The 20,862-nt window shown below is 49.4% G+C and overlaps 1 protein-coding gene across 1 annotated transcript; it reads left to right on the forward strand.

Annotated features, from left to right (window-relative positions):
* Window positions 1-413: 413 nt before the first annotated feature.
* CXXC4 (CXXC finger protein 4) lies at window positions 414-19,091 on the forward strand (the record flags this gene model as incomplete). The annotated part of the gene is made up of 3 exons (XM_082315050.1): window positions 414-1,229; window positions 1,281-1,484; window positions 19,047-19,091. 3 exons carry the CDS (start codon window positions 414-416, stop codon window positions 19,089-19,091), a joined length of 1,065 nt encoding a protein of 354 aa, XP_082171176.1.
* Between the last annotated feature and the right edge of the window lie 1,771 nt (window positions 19,092-20,862).

The following is a 20,862-nucleotide window of genomic DNA, read 5'->3' on the forward strand; positions in this document are numbered from 1 at the left end:
TCCCGCTCCCTGTGCCCCGTCCCCCCCCGCCCCGCCCCGCTCCCCCCGCGGCGCTGCCGGCTTGTCCCGGGACCGGCCTTGCTTCGCCCCGGCCGCCCGCGGGTTCGGCGGCCTGTGCCCCCCACCCGTGTCCGTGTCCCCCCCCCCCCCCCGCCTTCCCGCCCCCCCCCCCCCGGGGTGGCCGTTGGCGGCCGTTAGCGCCCCCCGCGCGCGCGCAGCCCCTCGGCAATGACTTTCTGTGTTTCAGCTGCGGCAGCTCCCGTGAGGATGCAGGAGGAGCGGCGGCTGCCCGGCCAGGCACCGGCCGCGGGAATGCGCCCGGCGGAGGAGGAGGAGGAGGAGGATTAAGCGACCCCCCCACCCCCCCCGCCCCGTCCCTCTCCCCCCGGCCCCCCGCCCCGTCCCCCGCCACCATGAACACCAACGTGTGCGTGGAGAGCGGCCCCAACCCCGAGGCGCCGGGGCTGCCCAAGGACAGCCACCTGCCCGAGGGGGCCCTCAACAGCCTTGTGGATTACAACTCGGAGATGGAGAGGTACCGCTCCTTCGCCACCTTCTACAAGACCAACGGCGGCGCCTTCCCCCAGGCGGCCAAGATCGCCCGCATCACCACCCCCATCTTCCCCAGCGCCGCCGCCGCCGCCGCCGCCCGCATCGGCATGTCCCCCTGGAACTGCGACACCGCCACGGCCGCCGCCGCCACCGCCATGCTCTGGGGCAGCGGCGGCGGCGGCGGCGGCGCGGCGGGCGGCGCGAGGAAGCCCTCCTCCGCCGCCGCCGCCTCCGCCTCCGCGGCCGCCGCCGCCGCCTCCTCGCTGCACGCCGGCAGGGGCGGCATGCACCACCGGAGCGACTCGCAGCGGCTGGGCAAGCCCGGCTGCCCGCCGGCCGAGCAGCCCGCCCTGCCCATGGCGAACGGCAACTTCCTCTCCACCCTCTCCCCCGAGCACTGCCGGCCGCTGGCCGGCGAGTGCATGAACAAGCTCAAGTGCGGCGCCGCCGAAGCCGAGATCATGAACCTCCCCGAGCGCGTCGGCACCTTCTCGGCCATCCCGGCGCTGGGCGGCCTCTCCCTGCCCCCCGGGGTCATCGTCATGACGGCCCTGCACTCCCCCGCCGCGGCCTCGGCCGCCGTCACAGACAGCGCCTTCCAGATCGCCAACCTGGCGGACTGCCCGCAGAGCCACGCCTCGGCCTCGCCCGCCTCCGCCCTGGGCGCCGCCGCCGGCGCGGGGGGCGGCGGAGGCGGCGGCGGTGGCGGCGGCGGCGGCGGAGGGGGGGCCGGCGGCGGCGGCGGCGGGGCCGGGGCCGGGGCGGGCAACCCCGCCAAGAAGAAGCGGAAACGCTGCGGGGTGTGCGTGCCCTGCAAGCGGCTCATCAACTGTGGAGTCTGCAGCAGTTGCAGGAACCGCAAAACGGGACACCAGATCTGCAAATTTAGGAAATGTGAAGAGCTTAAGAAAAAACCGGGCACTTCGCTAGAGGTCAGAGGAGATGATTTCTTTTTCCCCAGCCTCCCGCCGTCCCTCCTCAACCCCCTGCCCCCCCCCCCTCCAGTGCTTCTTGTCTAGCTTCAAGATGCAGCATCCCTTTTCCGAGGCCTCCTTCAGGCTCTGAGGCTGCCCCCCGCCGCGGGCGCGGCCCCCCCGGCGCTGCCCCGCCGCCCGCCCCCTCTCCGCCCCGCAGGGAAGAGAAACGCCGCCCCCCGCGGCGCCCCGCCGAGCTGGGCGCCGGCCCCGGCCGCCGGCCACGCCGAGGAGGGAGGGAGGGAGGGAGAGAGGGAGGGAAAGAGGGAGGGAGGGAGAGAGGGAGAGGGCCGCCCCCCGCCGCGGGCCGCAGCGCCCAGCCTTCCGGAGCCGGAGGCCGGCCGGGGGGCGCCGGCCCCCTCCCCGCCAGCTGGAGGCCCTTACGAGACGCTGCTCGCCTGGTTTACCTGCCGTGCTGTTTCTATAAGACTGCTGGCTGTCTCTGGTTTCTTTTTCTTGTCCTTCTTTTTTTTTTTCTTTTTTTAATGGCGACCATGAGGATTGGGGGCGGTTGGTAGGGCCGGGGAGGTGGGGAAGGGCAAGTTGTGGCTGGGCGCCTGGCTCCCGCCGTCGGAAGTTCGGGGGAAAGTCATGGCGAGTTCGCCCCCGGGGTGGCTGGCAGCAGCTTGTCCGGGACAGACAGCTGGCCGGAGAGCCCGGCGGTCGGTGAAACGTGCCCAAGTAATCTCTTTGGCAGTATCTTTTACGAAATAACCCGCTCGTGGTGTATAAAACACAATGGGAGAATAGCACAGGTATGACTGAACTGATTCCTGACGGAACTGTACACATGGTGATTTTTATGACGTGTCCTCGGAACTGACAATATGTATTGCATTTCCCAAAGCTGTAACGACAGGTTTTCAGGTTTGCTAGACGTGCGAGAGACAGGCAGATCCCATGTCGCAGACGTTGCGGTTAATGTATGGGGGCCGACAGACAATGGGAACCCAAACACACAAGCGGGAGGAAAACGGCAATTGGCTGATACCGTTAGGCGAAGGAAACAAGCGAGAGGAAAGACTAGTAATCATACTTAATCCCTTGTCATTATTAAAATTATAGTGTTGCTGGTGAGGCGCACATATCGGATGCGTCTGAAGGTGTCGAGGATGATGGATTTAGTACAGAGGAGGAGTGTATGCTGGGTGACATCAAGATTTGTAGTCACAGAAATTAGCAACTAAGTGAGAAATTGCAACTTCCCTCCGTGTGTGTGTGTGTGTGTGTGCGCGCGCGTGCCCGCGCACGCGTGTGTGTGCGGAGCGGTTTATTCCCTAACTCGTTGCTTGCAGGAGTTCTCTCCAAGAAGAGGTGGGATGAGGGATTCCAGGTAAAAAGCAACACCGAGAGCCCATTAATTTGATCTGCGTTAAATAAATGGAGATAATGGCGTTGGTATTGGTACTGCCATGGGACAAAAGCAACATTTGGGGGTTTAACTGACATTTGGCTGATACCATTAACTCTTTCCTAACCAGCCTCATCAAACCAACTAATTAATTCCTCCTTGCAAGAGTGAACAGTCCTTGCCCGAAGTTTGATTTGTAGCTCTGCTTCCTCTTAGCTCTTTCTTGTGAATGTACGGTGACCCAGCATCACTAATGCAAAAACCAGGATGGACTTGCCAGGTGCTAGAAACTAGATTGGGTTTTCAGCTCTCGGTTTTCTCAATAATACGCCTTTGTTGGTTTCGTAGCAAGTTCACAAAGAAGATGCTTAACGCCATGGTCTGTTAATGATGGATTATAATGCTGAGTACAGCCTAAAAGAGACTTCTCTGAACCAGAGACATGGAGAATCCCCCCCGCTCCTGCCCCGCACCACCCAGCACCAGGGGTGCCTTTGTGCGCCAGGTTCCCTCATTAGGCTTGCAAACCGGGACGCTGCTGGGATTTAATGTTTGTGATAAATGATAGGTTCTGATGGCTTATCGATTTGTGCAGAAAGTGAGCTATCTCTTGAAGAAACGAATTTGTACGTTATCAGATCTTCCTATGGGTTTGTGTGCATCTCTGAGCATATTTCCAGAACTTCCTCGCTCTTGACAGAGGCGTTTGACAGCCTTAAAAACTGCTCAGGCGTGTTATGAGAATGCCGCCCGTTAAAATTGTTTAACCACTGTGGCTAGTAAAACCCATGGTTTTATTAGCCACTTGTGTACTCTCATAACCACCTGCCTTCGCTTCTTTTCGTCATTCTCTCTCTCCCCTGCTCTCTCTCTCTCCTGTTTGTGCTCCATCAGATACATGAACACAAAAGCTCCTCTGCTGCTATACCGTGACTCGAAGGAAACAGGTTTCTCTTTCCAGCTGTGGAGATGTCAGTAGGGCATCACTTCTCTGCAGGTCGTGGCCCATTGCAAAGTTTTGCCGTGGGATGTGGCTAATTTCTTTACAGAAATGTGGTTTGTCAGTAGGAGAGGAAGAGCGCCCAAACTGAGTAACTTTCTTACATGGTGGTTTTTCTTACGTCTTCTTTCTTTTCTTCTGGTGTGGGTTTGTTTTTTTTTTTTTTTTTTAATTTAAATTAACTAATAAAGAGCGACAGCAGGGCTGCCTAAAGCACATGTGCAGCAGTAGCGCTCTGGCTGTAAGGCCACCAGCTGGAAGGGTGTCAGAGAGTGGCAGGGCCTGCAGGAGGGCACTGCAGCAGCGGGGGTGGCCGTGGTGGGCGAGGGCAGCCTCCCTGCCCAGCGAGCTCCTGGGGCTCGTTTGGCCTGCGCTCCTGGGGGAGCAACGGCTCTGCGTGGGCGACCCCCCCCCACCTCCCTAGGCATGGTCCCCGGGAAACGCGGCAAGGATCGAGGGGCTCGTGTTCCGCTGCGTGCTTGTAAGATTTGTGAATTGTGCTCGACGGCAGCTGCAAGTTGCAGAGATGATTCAAGGCAGGGGGCGGAACTGTGTTTAAAAACCAAATAAACGAAAAATGAGAATAATAACAATAAACAGTAAACTGGCTGATCCCACGGAAACCATTTCTCTCTCTTTCCTTTAAATCTCTTCTTCTACTGGTGCAATGAAGGCGTAGGATATAACTCTCAAGGTTAGTACATGGAGTTGAAGACAGATTATTCACATGAATGCTTTCCAGTCCCTGACCCTTGCATTTTTAATGGAATGCTTCCCTCCCAGCATTTTTTTTTAAACACTTGAATTATTTTTTCGTATTTTTCTTGTAGTATTTTCACCTCAAAAGTGTCCCAATGCTCTAGTATTTTTCATAGAATGTTATTATTACTAGGAAATTTTATGTATGGTAATAATAAATCTATAAAAATAAGATTGACGTCACGTTGCACGCTGCCTACTTGTGTATGTATATTCTGTGTTCATTCAGATTTACAGTTGGTTTAAAGAGACATAATCTTTATTTACCCATAGAGACTACTTATTTTCCTCTGATTGGTATACGCGTCTATAACTTCTGCCGCAGGTTATGAAGGTTAGGAGCCTGACGTTACTTTACATCCCCCTCTCTTTCAAGTAAACCATCCCGATTCAGCACATGAATCTCAGTTGCCCCGCTCCTCGTTTTCATTAGCGTGGCAGCAAAGTTGGGCAGAGGGGCCGACTCACATTGGCAGGGTCTGAAGGGTTCGGCCCAAATGTGAAATATCTGCTGTTTTGGCATAGCCGGCACCACTTGCTTCATTCGTAACAGCCCCGCTAATTGATATGTGCGCTATTAAAGTAAACGTTTGCATACCGACCTGAAATCGTAAATACCAGCATCCAAATCCAAGGCACCTCGCTGAGTCGCATTTCAAGCCAGCAGGAGTTTGAGATGGCCTTTGCCGGGGATAGGGTTGTGATGATTGATTTCAGCAGGAACGGCGTCTGATCCTGAAAATCTTAACACCATATGGCATTGCCACGGGGGAGAGAGGCTGCGCTGGCAACCTCCGAACTTGCACTTCGTGTTGTGGTAGCGCATGTGAGCGCTGTTAAGGGAAGACTGCTGAGCTCTGTGGATAGGGGTCAATTAGTAGGGGCCTCAGAGGAAGCAATTTCCCTGCCGTCTATCTAGCTTTAAATTACACGCATAAGTTAAGCGACGGCACAATGGAATCAAGTAGTGTGAGGGGGAACTGAACTGAAAAGCTTGATAAGGAGCAGGCAGCTAACACGATCCGAGTGACTAACTGGAAGGTGGAAAGACAGACCACCTTGTAGCCTGCGTTGCCGTTCTTCACTGCGATGTTGCTGCATGGCAGTGTTTCTCACCTCCCTGCGGCTGCCACGTAGCCCTCCATCTGGCCGAGGCTCCCCATGTGTTAAACACCGTGCAAGCAGGCAAGAAAGCAGTCCCTGTCCCCGGGCATTTACAGCTGGAGCAAGAACCGCAGTCTGTCCCGAGCGCAATTCATGTTGGCTGTCAGCTGTGAAGCCCTGATCGGCCCTGAATGCTGGTTTTTCCCTCTCTCCTCCTCATGCGTGCCCATCGTGCTCTGCCAGGGTGCTCTTGTTTTTCCGTTCCCAGGCCTGGGCCTGCAGGCAGGGTGCCTGGCGCTGGAACTGGCAGCTGGCACCGCACGAGAGCCCTCGCCGGGTGACTGCCGCGCTCTCGTTCGGGGCTTCCAACAGGGTGCACGGTCGTGTGGTGACCGTGTTGGCAGGGAGTGGGGGAGGCAAGAGGCAGGACAGGATCTCGCCTTTGTTGAGCATTTTGCAACAGGTTTTGTCACTTTCATCCAGATTTTACATGTCTGGGATAAACATATGTTTGGCAACAAGTTTTTCTTTGGACCTCGGGAGGTTCTTGGGGACAGCACAAGGCCTCCGCCTGCCACCTCCAGCAGACACAGAGCAGCTGCAGGCATCTTTGCTCACCGGCGCCTAATCTCTGCCCCTTGGAAATCTCGTTGAAGCTATTTGACCTTCTGCATTGGGATCACATCTTGCAAGGCGGGGATGCGTTGCGGTTGGTGGGAGACATGGCGTTGAGGAAGACGTTGAGGGCCCAGCGGAGTCGAGCTTTTGGTCTCATTCCAGTCCTGGCAAATTACTGAGCACAAGGGATAGCCTCTGGAATGGAGCTGGATGTTGTCTGTTTTACTGTTTCATATGTTGTTGTTTCCCTTTGCTCGCTTGATACTTGCAAAGAAAGTGCCCAAAGCCCATGACATTAGCGTTCAATTTAGACTATACATTATATAAACTGCTGTTTGATCTAGTGCAGTTGTTAAAGGGGGGCAAAAATGAAATTTCTCCTGCCTAAGGAAATCTCTTAGTGGTGGGATTTGGTACTGAACTGAACAGAATTTCAAGGAATTCAGGAAAATTGTAGGCCAGTCAAGGGTTTAACAGCCTCTTTCATACAAACACTGCTTTCTACTTGCATTGGAAATTGCTTGCTTTAAATCGTTGAACTATGATTGCCAGTGAAATTGTCCGTATGGTAAGAGAGGTTAACTGGTTGTGGTGGTTCCGCATTTTGATTGCACTGAATCATTCTTTGCACGTTTTTCTGAGTACTAATATAGGTTATCCAGTTGGGGCGTCAGGATTCTGTGCCAGACTTTGGATTTCAGTGTCGTGACTGATTGGTTAGTCTATTTTTTAAAGCTGACATAATGAAATCGCTGCGTATTGTTCAGCCTGGACAAGTTGCATGTGTCATGAGAAAGATGATGAATGAAACCAGGTTTTTTTCTAGAGCAGTAATTAGCATAATAAGTACTCTTTTTCTTTTTTTTCCAAATTGTCTTAGTCACTTTGGACTACGTATTTCAGTTAGAGGTGCATAGAACCATCATGACGTGGACTCCTGTGCCAGCTACAGCACTTTTGGAAAATCTTACCAGTTCTGTGTTTGTACATGACGTTGTGCGCTATACACATCATGCCTTATTCATATAGGGAGACTCGTTTAAGCTTCTAGATACATGAATATCACCTTATATACCGCTAAGTCGGGGTGGGTAACAGTAAGTGACAGTAAGTAACAGTCTCAATTTTTGTCTGTCTGTTCACGTATGTTCATATTATTGTTTTTTTGGGCCACTTTCCATGCGATTCTGTTTGCTAGGTGGGCACCTAACACCTTTACTGAAGCCAGGGAAGACCTTACTCACTTGGAGAATGAATGAGGATGTCAGAAAGTGGTCCGTTTAGAAGAGCAACATCTTGGTACTGCATTTTTGGTTTTAAAAGAAATGTGCTCTAGAGAGTTAAACAAAAGGTAGAGATTAATTTCTGTATGCTGTGTCATGCATAGCAATAACTGAGAAGAGGTCCTTTTCAAATATCCTAGAAATCTGTATCTGTAAAAAGAAAACTAGCAGTTTTCTGACTCTTAACATGCATCTATTTTAAGTGTTAGGCTTGGTGAAATATTTCTAAGCAGGCAAACCTCAAATGTACACCTTAAAGTCTTATCAAATACAGCATAATCCTTTTGATCGCTGGTTGCAATGGGAGGGGGCTGTTGATTGCGTAGGGAAAGGCTTTAAGATAAGCTTTTTGGATGTACCCAAGTGAGTTAGGAGCAATGAGAAAATAACTTGTGTCACCGTAAGAAAGTTCCTGGGACTTGGCCTCAGTTGCTAACAACTCCTGAGTCACCGACGTTGTGCTTAAAAATTGCCAGCAGATACCATGTCTTCAGAGGAGTACCACCACCCGAAGAAAAGAGTTTCTCTGCTTCTGTAGTGTCTGTATTTTTTGATAACTCATCTACTTTGAATGATCGTACTGAACCACAATGTCTTGAAGCCTGCGGTTTCGTTTGACACTTTTCTGCTATTTGGGAGCCCAGCCTGCTGTGTCTGTCTTCTCTCTTCTTTTGGGTACCTTTATTGTTTTCCACAGTCGTATCTTGTTCAGTCACATGCAAACACCTGTCCTGAAATTGAATTACTCAGCGGTGTAATCTGAAGTCATCCCCCACTTCAGCATCCTGCGCTTTCTGTTGTGTGTTGAGTTATGTTGCACCATACTTTAGATGCGACAGCCATTTAATAATGTTGCAGCCTTAGCTCTGCAGGGGCTAAAAAGATCCCAGCAGGCTTGTTAACTCCTACTCTCAGACATTATGAGAAATATTTTCTCCTCCCTGGAACTCCTAGGCATCCTCTTAATTAACACTATAAAAATCCATAGCCAGGTATGCGTGAAGCCTGTTGAATTTTTTTGCAGTTTTCCAGAGTTTCTCCATTCCTTCCTATTTAACCAGACAGTCCAGTGCCAAGTGAGATATGAAAACGTAAAAGGAATGAAGGCAGCCTGGGTCATGCTGGATACTTCTTTCTTCGCGGGCAGAAAACTCATCAAATGCCCTTCCCTGACTCACCATAGGGTTTTGTTCTTCCTCCTGCTCTACTCAGTATTTTACTTTATCTCAGTCTCTGAAGCGTCGGACATTTTAAAACTTTGCACCTCTCCTGTCTCAGGGCAGTATTCCTTTCAGTTCCCAGACTGCTGTAGTCATGGTCTCTGTCGTACTTCTATCCCCATTAGTTGGTATCAGACTTCATTTGACTAGGAATTATTTGTACAGAGATGAGAGCGATTATTCAGTGGTTTAGGAAGTGGAGAAGCAGTATTAAAATTTGAGGTGGATGGAGGAACTTAATAAGCACTGGAAAATGATGGGAAATCCTAGCAAGTTTGGGGTGGATAATCACTTAAGATGAGGACAGAGGAGGAGGAAAGAAGAGCTGCAGAGTGCTCAGAGGAGGATGCAAAAGTGGTTGAGGGTTGGTTATAACGTGCAAAGCCTTGGTGAGGGGGTGCTCGCTCCTCCGTAGGAGTGACTCAGTTACCATGGGGCAGACCGGCTGAGCACTGGAGGGGATCTGCTGACAGGAGGGGTACAGCGGTAGTGCTGAAGATGGCCATGAGATCTCCCCTGGTGAGAAGAGCGCGGAATAGGTCTGCTGTCACGAGCAGGAGGTTTGCCATTAGTAATTCAGGTGAGGCAGTTGTAGAGTTCACCCCTAACCGTCTTCCCAGCCCTTCTACAGGGGAAGGCCAAGACTTCATACAGCAGAAGGGGACCTTGATGAGGGTAAGCAGGGCTTTCCATGTGCCTTTGTTGATAGCGTAATCCAGTTTCTTTAATTCATTTTTTAAATTGACTAGAATTTATGGAGAGAATTCGCGTATCGGGGTGAGCATGTGGTATGGGAGGAGATGCATGATCCGAACAAGTTGTTCAAGAGCTAAGGAAATGACAAAGGCATACATATAGACAAGCTGACAAATGTGAAAAAGGGAGGAGATGCTTGCAAATGAAAGGCTGAAAGTGATGATTTGTTGCACGAGGACTGCTTGGGCTTAGAGGTTTCTTTGGCGGTGTGTGCTGCGTGTCCTAGGGAGGCTGGAGCATGCTGACGGCACGTCAGTCTGCACTACGTTAACACAAAGGATTTGCTCCATCGTCAGGAAAGAAATACCCCAAAACAACTGCGGTTCAGTAACGTCCATCCTTCTGCACATCCTAACTGCTGGGTGCGGATGCGGAGGTGGTGCAGCAGCCTTGGCAGTTACAGGCCTGGAAGAGAGCTGAAGAGCTCTAGCCACCTGTGTTGAAGGTACAAGGAGGGCAGAGGGTGATTATCGTGGTGCAGTTAAAGAGGTCAGAAATGGAAAAGGAGAGGCAAGGAGTATACCTTGTTAAATATGTGATCTCCAAAGTGAGTGGTATCAGTCAAACAAAGGCTGTTGGGTTTAGAGTGAGCAAAAGAGGAGAAAATATATTTGGAAGGGTTGTGGGTTTGAACAGCTGGCCACCAGGGAGAGGGCTCGATGACACAGGCTTAGTAATGATGTAAAACCTGTTCCCTCTAAATCACTGGTTCATCTGAGCTCTGAGAGGCGGTGATCACAGTTGGCTGGTTGCTTGGAAGCTGATGTAAAATAAATTGGAGGTCAAAGTCCAGCGGAGGTGACAGTGTCATGAAAATAATCACTGAGATGGATCTTAATTGTCATCCTTGAAAATTTAAGAAGACATACCTGGGAATGAATGGGGTTCAGAGCCATTTACAATCTTTCAATGTTTTCCCCTCCGGTGAGGAATTGTGGTGACCTGCTGTGTAAGAGTTTGCATTCCTGCTCCTCTCCCTGCATCTAACCGGACAATACACAGTGCTCACCGGCTGGCACCTGTAATGGGTTTTAGGCATTGGCTGCAGATACTCCCTCAGCTTGCGTAACTGACTGAGTACTGCATTTGAGTGAATTTATTTTTTTCTTCTTATTATACCCCCCCCCCCCCCCGCCAAGTTTCACAGAAAAAGAAACAAGTAAGCAGAGGCCAAGCATTTAATGGATATATTTTTCACTGGCTCTTTTATCAACAGCATATGAAAAATCCCAAAGGACAGAAGCAGTTAGCTAACCAATGAGGCATCATAGCCGATTTTAGGTTCCACGCAGGAGAAAAAGATGCTGAAGCCCCAGCAGCTCTAGGGGAAAGAGATTTAAATTTAAGTTTGGTACTGAGAAATGTGCCTCCCCTCTGCTTGGAGACCAGTCTGTTAGAGATTACTGTACCCCAGAGCAGCAGTTTGGAGGATGATAGAGATGTCAGCCTGTGAGTGCAAAGACTTGTACCACTGGATGACGAACCAGCAGGGATTTCTCATTAATGGAATGAATGTTAACAAGAATAATTCTGTTTTGTGAGCTTGTGTGTGGGGGAAGGATAAACGAGAGGGACTGATGGATGGTCTTCACAGAGGTTTGATTAGGGAGAAGGTGAATGGCAGTGTGTGTGTGTGAGAGAGGGGGAGGTGTATGCACTGGTACCTCCATTGCAGAGGGCAGACACACTTCTAGTTGATAATGTCTGACAGAGGAGAGTCAGCAGAAGTAACCAGGCGGGTCCTAGGTGAAAGCAGAAGCTAAGCAGTGGTGTGGTTATTTCATTTTTAGTGTCTTTTGCATTCGTAAGGTCTTGGGTTTTATGTTGCATGGTGGTAACGAACCTGCATCCAAGAATTTCTGTATAAAACTTTTCTCAGTAACAGAGGTTTCTGCTTTATGTGAATAAAATGTTTGGCTATTTGATACTAATTCCCACAGTCAGTATGGGAACACTGAGTGACAGCTTTTCTGACCTGCTTAGCATCAGTCTTGGCTCTGAAGTAACACTGCGTTAGAGCTTGTAGGTGCCCTTCCCCATCCCTGAAAAAGGAGGAGACCGGCCAGACCTACTGGTTGAGAGGCCGGGCTGGCAGAACCGACAGAAACAATCCCTCATCCTGCCTGAGGCCTTCAGATGCGGCTGGAATGCAAATAGTAAATAAAAAACCCGCAAAATAGTCACGTAAGTTGAATAGGCACTCCAGTGGGCTTCGCAGCTCCATCCTCCGGTACAGGGATAGCTGAAAAATCGAAGGAACTGCACAAACTGCTCGAGAGGGCTGTAGAAATGGGGAAAGAAACGTGAATCCCTTTGGCAGCGCGATATGAGAGACCCCTAACCTGAAAACCCAAACCTCTGATGTCTTCCCTGCTGCCTTTGCCAGAAAGCGGTTAGGAGCCCCCGTCTGAGGCCGGAGCGTGGCCAGCTGGAACACGGCTGCAGGGTAGCAGACGGCAGGAGGAGTTCCCGACCCCGGCTTGCCGGGTGCTGCCAGCCCCGCGCGCCGGGTGCCAGGCACGGGGAAGCCGGCGGCCAAGCTGGCTGCTCCCCTCGGGGGCAGCGGGATGGCAGAGGTGGAGACTTGGCTCTGTCCCTCTGCTTGCTGGCCAAAAGAGCTGCGCTGGCACAAGGGAGGGAGTGTGCTGGAAGGCGACCGCAGCCAATTACTCCCAGCCTGGGAGGGAAGAGGGAGAGGAGATGTGTTTCTTTCTAGGGCTCTGCCTGCATCCTGGGGCGACGCTTGTGCCTGCCAGGCTCGGTGCAAGCCGTGCTTAGCGGCTCGAGCTGCCTCCTCGGGGATTTCAAGGCCAATGGTGGGGCATGTGAGCCGGTCCGCTGAAAGCTAGCGTGGCTGCTCTTAGCTGTAGGTGCTCACCGGCACGGAGAGGGGCTCTGTCACTAGTATTTCCTGGGACCGAGCTGTTTTTCTTTGACAGCATTAGTCTGGGTTCCTTATGATTCCTGATCTGTATTTGCCATCTGTTTTCCCCAACGGTGTTCTGCATTTTTTCAGATCAAAAAAGTGAAATTGTTTACCGATTCCCCAAGTTTAATCTCATATATAAAGTGAAAAAAATTAATATATAAAATAAACTGTGGTGTGTACTGAATGTAAATGAGGGACACATTTGCTCGTTCTTTCTCCCGTGGAGAAACACATTACTCCTTAGACTAATCCTATTGATTTAGTTGGGGAGCTACTGCCTGCTGCTGACACCGAGTCCAAGTGGCAGGATCCGGCCCTACAGTGGCAGGTCTCTAGCTCTTCCATGACCATGGGCACAAATGCTTTATTCGCCAGCTAGCCCCACTGAAATCTCCTGAGGTTACCTCTGAGCGAGCTATTTGAGAGGAGCTGGGTTTTCAAAACACGACCCCAACTTAGGAGTACATTTTTTAAATTTCTATTTGCAATGTCCCGTGTTGGAGGTTTACTTTTCACTTGGTGGAGCTGGCGGCAGAGAAAGTCAAATGAGTTTCCTAATCTGGTATGTTCTAAATCTGGTTTGTCTCAAATATGGCCTGAGAGATATGCAACGCAAGTGGAAAAATAACTGCCAGCACACAGATGCGTGTCCTCTCGGAGCAAATAAAGCTGACTTTTAAAATAAATGTTAAATCTCACCCTTGGTATGAAGGGAGACAGGCTCACAGCTCAGGTGTAGGGAGAGATATTTTAAGGTGGGCTGTGGAAACAAACTTACCACCGAGCTTCTGACTCGGTGTACGTGTCCCTTTTTATCTGCTAAGTCCAAGAATAAGCTTGTTATTGGAGGACATCTGTTACCTCCTGGTAACATGTGCAGCAAGCCGGAGCGTAGCATCACTGGGCAGCCAGGGATTTTGGCAGCTGTGGGGAGCAGCAGCTTCGTGGACTGTTTCACACCTCGTCCAGAGCCGGCGCGTCCCTCCCGTGGGCCTGCGGCCGGGTGGGAAGAGGCCAAGAGGGAGAGGCGTGGGCTGTTCCCGCGCAGAGCTCTCCCGTGCCAGCCGGCGTGCACGCGTGCCGAAGCTGCGACACATGCAGGAGCGGCGCCTCGTCCCCTTGCAGCCGCAGACGGCCCCCTCGGTGTCGGCACGGTGGGACTCTCGGCGTACCTCCAGGGCAGGGAGCAGAGCGGGAGGGAGAAACGTGCTGTGCGCTGGGCTCTGCCTTTTCCTCCCTTCCGCGTTTCCAGGAGATGCAATTCACACGCTGGTTGCTTGCCCCCAAGCCTCCTCGCCTGAAGAAAAACATTCAAGGAGACTCTGTGTGAGCTGAATCTGAGCGTGGGGAGGTTTTCCCCAAAGTCATTGCTGTAGGTAATGTATATTTATGAGCGGAACAAAGTGGGCCATAGATACTTTCAAAGGCCGCTTTCCTCTCAGGGTGGCTCAGTATTTAGGCAAGGAGGGGAGATGCCGTCCAGACCGCATTCACCGGTGGCAGAGCAAGCCGGCACAGGAGAGGCGGCCGGCATCCTTCACCCGCCCGCCGGTGGGCTGCCGCCGGGGAGGGTGCCTGCCTGCGGGTCAGGAGATGGTCTTGCTCTGCAGGTCAGGAGATCGCGCCGCTCTGCTGGGTGCCGGCGCGTCTCAGCGAGACGCACAGCCCCGTTCAGCCACGAGGCTGGGTCCGTACCACCATGCGTGCCGTGCAGCCCGGCGCTTGGCTGGGGAAGGGTCTTTCCAGAGAGGGAAACTGGGGGCGGAAAGTGAGTTTTGGAGCACGTGGACTTGCACTAGCTTCTGCGCTGCTTTTGCGTGAGCAACACTGTGTGTATATTTGACGTCATTTCCAGCGTGATCGAGCTGACACCTAAATTAGCTTGGGGCGCTGGAAATACAAGGTGTGACGTGGAGGAAAGGCCAGTTTGCGTTCTCACTGGCAGTCGTGTGAGTTTTGTGGGACTGATTAGGTGTGTAGCCCACATTCGCACAGGTGTAAGAAAAGCTTACAGTCACTGGTTTATGGCCAGTGGTGGTCAGTGTTTGCTGTGCTGGGCTGCTGATTGATCCAAATCGCCTTTTGCACAGGGGTCATGACTTTCCAGTTGAACTTTTTGGCCACCATGGAGCACCAGATTTCTCTGTCTCTGATCACGTATCTATATATGTACATATATGTGTATATTGAGATATATGTACACACATATGTACGTATATAACTTAGTGGGCCAAATTTCATGCTGTACATCCACTGGCCTAAGTGCCAAACTGCTCCTCTTGTGGAAGGCATTTCAAGAAGGGATTGTCCTCCAGGGTGAGAAGCTCCCGTGGGGTTCTGTGCAGACCTCGGTAAGGTCGTTTTTCCCTGTGTGGCCAGCACCTGTCCTGCTGCTTTGGGAAATCCACCAGTTTCATTTGCCTTGCCATGTTAATTTGAGATTCATTAAGGACAAAGTTCCTTCACCGCTGTCTATTTCTGTGGTTGTGTAGGTCTTTGTAAAGACTGTCAGGTAGCCCAGATCTTGTTGAATGTACCTCAGCTGCAGTATACTTCCCAAAGGGCCTCTGTTGAGCTGGATCGTTTCAGCCAGGACTCCTCAAGAGGAATGAGGAGTGCCATGTCTGGCCAATAATTTGCTGTAGCCAACGTGTGAGTTTGCTTCAGTGAGAGGAGGATTTTTGCTCATGGATCAAACATCAAAGGATTCTTATATAATGCAACATCTTTTAACATCGTTAAAGTAATAGGTCATAATCATGTAGTGCTCTGATATATTTTATTATTCTGTTTTATTTCTGGATGTGGTTCACCTCAACCCAAGTGATTCCCTAGCCTCATTGAAAATAATAATACCGATGACTTACAGTGGGTCTTGGTTATGCAGCTGTGAATTTGGGCTGCACCCCAAGCAACAGCATCCCAAGCAGGAGCGGCCGACTTTCCTGATTCCTGATCTCTGTACCAAATCTTTCAGGTGGCTGCGAGCTGCGAGACTCAGAGAGCTGAGGAGAGAGGCATCTCCAGCAGGTTTCATAGGCATGAGCTCTCCAAGGGATGGGGCTGGGCTGGGCAAGCAGGCAGGCCTTGGGCGAGCAGAGCCGGCCGTCTGGCCCCCCACGCCTTGCTCCATCAGTCGATCAGTCACCCCGGGGGGCTGTGGGAGGCATCATTCTTTAATGAATGCTTTTGCTGTGAAACTACAGAGTTCAGCTGTCAAAACGGAGTCTCTGGTGAGGAATTTACAGCACCTGACAGCGTGCTGTTCTCATGTGTTGGCAGCGCGTGCACGCACACACATGTAGCAAGGGTCTGCTTTTACGCTTCTGTGTGGGGCAATCAGGACAGAGACGTAGGTATCATTTTTCCGTTGCTGCTTAATTGAAGGGATTTTCACTCTTCTGTTTGTTTTGGTTGCCTTTTTTACCTTCTCCTCCCAAAATGTAGCACACTTGGTTCCCTATGTGAAGCTGATTTTTCAAGGCAACAATTAAAATTTCAAATATCAAATGTTTGAGCTACTTCTTTTGCAGCAAAAGCTGGCAAGAAGGGAACAGAATATGAGTTTGAAAGCGTGGAGGTCATTTCATCCTGGGTTTGTGCAGGGATAAATTCTCTCCAGCGCCACGCTTTATGGCATTACCCACTTGGAGAAGCCGGGGCTGCGGGTTTCTGAGCGTCCTCCTGGGAGCGAGCCTGCCATTTGTCAGCATTTGCACCGGCACAAGCAGTGAAGGCTTTTACAGCAAAACCACGCTGATCAACTCTGGTTCTGCTCCTCGCCACCCCTCCCCAGGCTTCCAGGGGGATCTGTCTTTCCTGTCACTCAGGATAACGATTCCCCGCCGGCAGCACAGAGATCCAGAAACGTGCTGTAATCTTGCCGAGAGTTTGATTCCCCAGCTGGGACTCCCAGATTTATACAGCCAGGCGGTAGATGGTCATTGCACTTCAGCTTGTACGTTGGTGTGCTGAACCACTAAATGGGCTGAAGGATCTCTTTTTGTCTGGAAATAACCTTGATTCTTGGAGTGGTAAAATCTATGGATTTCATCACATAAATTGGTTTAGATTTAACTCGATCCACCTATTCAATTTTAAAGCTTTCTTTCTTGTTTAAGCGTGGATTAATAATTCATTCCCAAATCGGGGGTTAGCGCAATGGATATTTAATTGTAAATGTATATCTTTAATTAGAACTTGGTACGCGGATGCAAAATTTCTTATCTTGTAGTTTTTCAAAAGCACACATATTAAACCACAGCTTTGCCCTTCAAAAATATTATTCTGTGTATTTAAAGGTCTGAATGACCTTTTAATCAGACATTGCACCTTCATTTCCAGCTGATATGACAACGTCTGACAGTAACTCAACCTGATGCTGCAAGAAAATAAATAAAGGCCATCTCAGTCACTACGTCTTTAAATCTCTCTGTCTAGCTGTGGTTTTGTGTTTAGGCAGATGGACCCACAGCGGAGTATTACGTTTTTAGTTTTCAGGTGAAGACAATCTATTGAGTTTAATACATTTGCATGTTTGGCTGTTCTTTTGAGGTCTATTTAGTCGTATGATTGTTTCCTGTCATTCTGAACTCCAGCCTCTTCTGCAGTCAACCTCTTTATAAATTATAAATCTGTATACCTCGCTCTCAGCAGCCATCTTACAGCCCACACAGACCGGTGCGGATGGTCTAGCAATTGCATTAGCTCTCCTCGGCGTACCTTGGGAGGAGGGCTGCTGTGCTTTGTCACTACTTGTGCTTGCACTAAACACATGTAATGGGGCAGAACAGGGACTGGTAAAAGACGGATATGAGCAATTGCTACTTTTGGGCCACCGACACAAAGAAAACTCGTACTGGTCAGGGCGATTGTATTCAATAAACGAGCTCATTGTCTTTGGAAGTTAATTTTCAGATGATTTATTAAAGCTTAACATTTGCAGAGGGGGAGCAGGTATTGAATTGACCACAGGTCAGAATTCTGGTGACACAGCAGAATTACTTTCAGCTCTGGTATTTTCATGGGCACGAGCGATAAACATAACAATAAGAGCTCCCCTTTCATACATCTTTTACAAAAAGAGGAGACGTGTACTCTGTGAGCCTGACTATCACAAAATGGGCTAATTATTCGAGAAAAAATACTTGCCATACTAATGAGAAGTTCCCTGGAATTCAGAAGGAAATATTCTGACATCAAGTACAATGCACACTGTACACTGTAGGGACCATGGTTTATTGGATTTTTATGGAAAAACTAGGAAAACATTTAAAAGGTCCTCCCTGAAACAAAAATGAAAGAATTCCTTCAAAAAGAGACATATATGACACCAGCAAAATCAGTGAGAACTCTTTCATTACAAATATTTCTTTGCAAATTTCCAGAGTTTTGCTTTTAGGGGAATTTCATCGGACGTGATACTACTATTTGTGGGCAGTTCTTAATGAAACAAGTACTTGTGAGCTGGGACTGACTGATACAAAGTCATCGCAGGGCTTGCTCTCACCTCCCTGGTCAGTGCATCATCATTAGTTCTGGAGGAGAGATGTGGGCCTAGATGCATGGGTTCAAGGGCACTTCCATCATCTTTTGACTTTGAAGGAAACTGAGGGCAAGAAGGACCTCAGAAATGACACAGCCCTTGCAGGCTCAGTGCCTCAGTGTCTCATGTATGTTGTACTTTAAAGCTGTGAAGGGAATTTGCGTGTACTCAAGTGTGTATGGAGGCACCTGAACTCAAGTGGATATCATTTTTGGGGGGACACGAGGCAGGGGAAGGAGGGAGGGTAGCAACTCTGCAAGTAGACTATTTCTGTGTAAGCCAAGGTCCAGTGTGTGTGCAAAAGAAAGTACATGGGCAGTCTGGGCAGCCCCCCCCAAATCAGTAGGATATTTCCCTCACTGAAATGAAGTCAAGGATGTGCTTAAGTGCTTTCTGCGTTGCAACCTAAAGGTGGAACGAGGTGACCAGCCTGAGGTTTGAAAATGCCGACCTCCGCTCCCAAGGCGTCTGTAGACACAGCACACTTTCTAAATGACAGATGAATGCCTTCGTTATTCCCCTATCAAAAGAAGTGTTCTTGCCAAAGTGTGTGTCTAACCTGCAAACCCACCGAGCCGTAACTGCGCATCCAGTATGCCAAGGCACAGGCAGAAACCATTGTACAGCTGTGGGGATATTCTAAAAGCACTGTCTGTTTTCCAGGAGATTTTTTTTCTAGCAATGTTTACATTTCCATGACTACCTTGTTTAAGTAAGGAGAAGACAGCATGTTAGGTGTGGTATATACTGAGTACGGTGTATCACGTATGATCCTAAAATGGTGTGTGTTTGGAGAAAGGATGTTTCTATTAATTGTCAAGCAATGTGAGGCATCGTGTTGTTCCTAGATGACTGAAAGTATGCCTAAAATGTAAAGGAAAAGAACAACTAGAAGAACTGGAGTATGCCAATGCCGCAAAAGAAAGCTTAACTTGTTTTCTTGCTTTTTTTTTAGAGAACACCTGTTCCCAGCGCTGAAGCATTCCGATGGTTCTTTTAAGCAGTAGTGTATCTTATTTTCAAGGCAGTCCGAAGTGAATGGCAAGCTAAAGTCTTGTTTTAAGAAACTGCTTAGTCCACCATTGAAGAATATACTCAGATACTATTTTCATTTATGTATAGGGGTTTCCTCAAAAGCAAAAGACAAAAATCTGGAGCCTGGGGAATTGGCCAGCTTTTTCACATTCAGTACACTGATTCTTTCTTTGATGTAACTTAGCTATACTAGTGAAGTTGTTGTCTATTTTTAAAGTGGCTGTAAAAAAAAAAAAAAGTTTGGGTAAACCCCTGCTATAAAGTCATGTATCTTTGAAAAGTAACATATCTATACTTCATTTTCAAATATATGTGTTTCAGTACTGTAAACTGTACAGATAGCCGCTTGTATTTTGTGTGTTTAGACACAAGGAGACAATCATGTCTGAGCATCTATGGAGATTAACGGTTTGTACACAACGGTGTGGTTCTGTGAGTTAAATCCGGAGCAATAAATTCTAGCTTTAACTATTATTTTGCTAGTTGTTTAGCAGCAGCAGCAACAACAGCAGCACTGTTTTACCATGCATCCTTCCATAGAGACTTGATGCCAAGTTTTCCAAGATAAAAAGATTGTGATGCATCTAGCAATTACCTTCCGTCACGGTGGCGTAAGAGGGGAAGACGTAACATTTAAAATTAATCTTTCAAGCACTATATTAGAGTAGTGGTTTGTGCACTTGCATTGCTTCCAAAGAAGCATTACAGAGGGGTATCTCTCAAAAAATGCTGTCTGGTGTCTGACTCGCTTTTCACTGTGCTTTGAGGTGGAGTGCCCAGCATAGGTGGATGTGCAAAACCAGTCGTCTATATAAAGGTTGTTCTAGGATGCAAAACAAAGTGAATACGAGACCTTAGAAAAAATGATGACTCAGCCTACTTACCCTTCACCTATGAGTTCTTATGTAACGTTTTCAGTCAATGGAGTAAATTTTTTTATAAAGTGGAATGCAATATTTTTGGTCCAAGTGGAGCTCTTCACAGTTAAGTGAGTTTTGACAGTTGGACTGGTTTGGGTCTCACTTGCACTTGTGTTCTTTTAAGAGCCTGGATATTTTTGCGGTATAAAAACGAACTTTTTTTTTTTAAATGTTTAAAAAAAGACCGCTTCTCCCCACATGTTTCTTGGTCCACTGATCTTGGCTTTGCTGAACAGCTGGTCCCTTAGGCCCCCAGAAGAATGCTCCGCCATTCTTCTTCCTGCCCTAGCTGCGCGGAGAAAACGTCTGCTCCTCGAAAAGGCAGCGCACGGAGGAATGTAACTCACTTGTCATAAAAAATATGGAGGATACTGAACTTAGGGATACTTCTTATCAGTTGATCATCACTTTTTATTGCTTGGCTTCGTCATACCACTCATGAGTGAAAAGGCCATCCCATCAAAGTAAGCGAATGCTGTTGTGCCATGTATTTGATAAATTTATCATTTTATACAAGATAGGGCTACCAGTAGTTTCACAGACAAGGTGCTGGGCATGGAAATAACTGGTTAATGATGCACAGCATGTTCAAATATCCTATTGTTTCAGCACTTTCTCCGTTTTTTGCTAAGTACATAAGCCTTTGGCCCCTGGTCACACTCACTTGGTGAAGTACAGGGGATGGTTGGGAGTGCCGCGGTGTGGGACCTGTGCAGGCGGGGGAGACGCCGGCTGTGGCAGGGGAGGGAGCTCACAGGTCTGGTGGGTGTTGGGAATGGCCCAGAAAGCAAAGACCAAGGGATGGAGGAGGAGGGA

This window comes from Platalea leucorodia (assembly GCF_965183815.1).
Source record: "Platalea leucorodia genome assembly, chromosome: 6".
NCBI classification, from domain to species: domain Eukaryota; kingdom Metazoa; phylum Chordata; class Aves; order Pelecaniformes; family Threskiornithidae; genus Platalea; species Platalea leucorodia.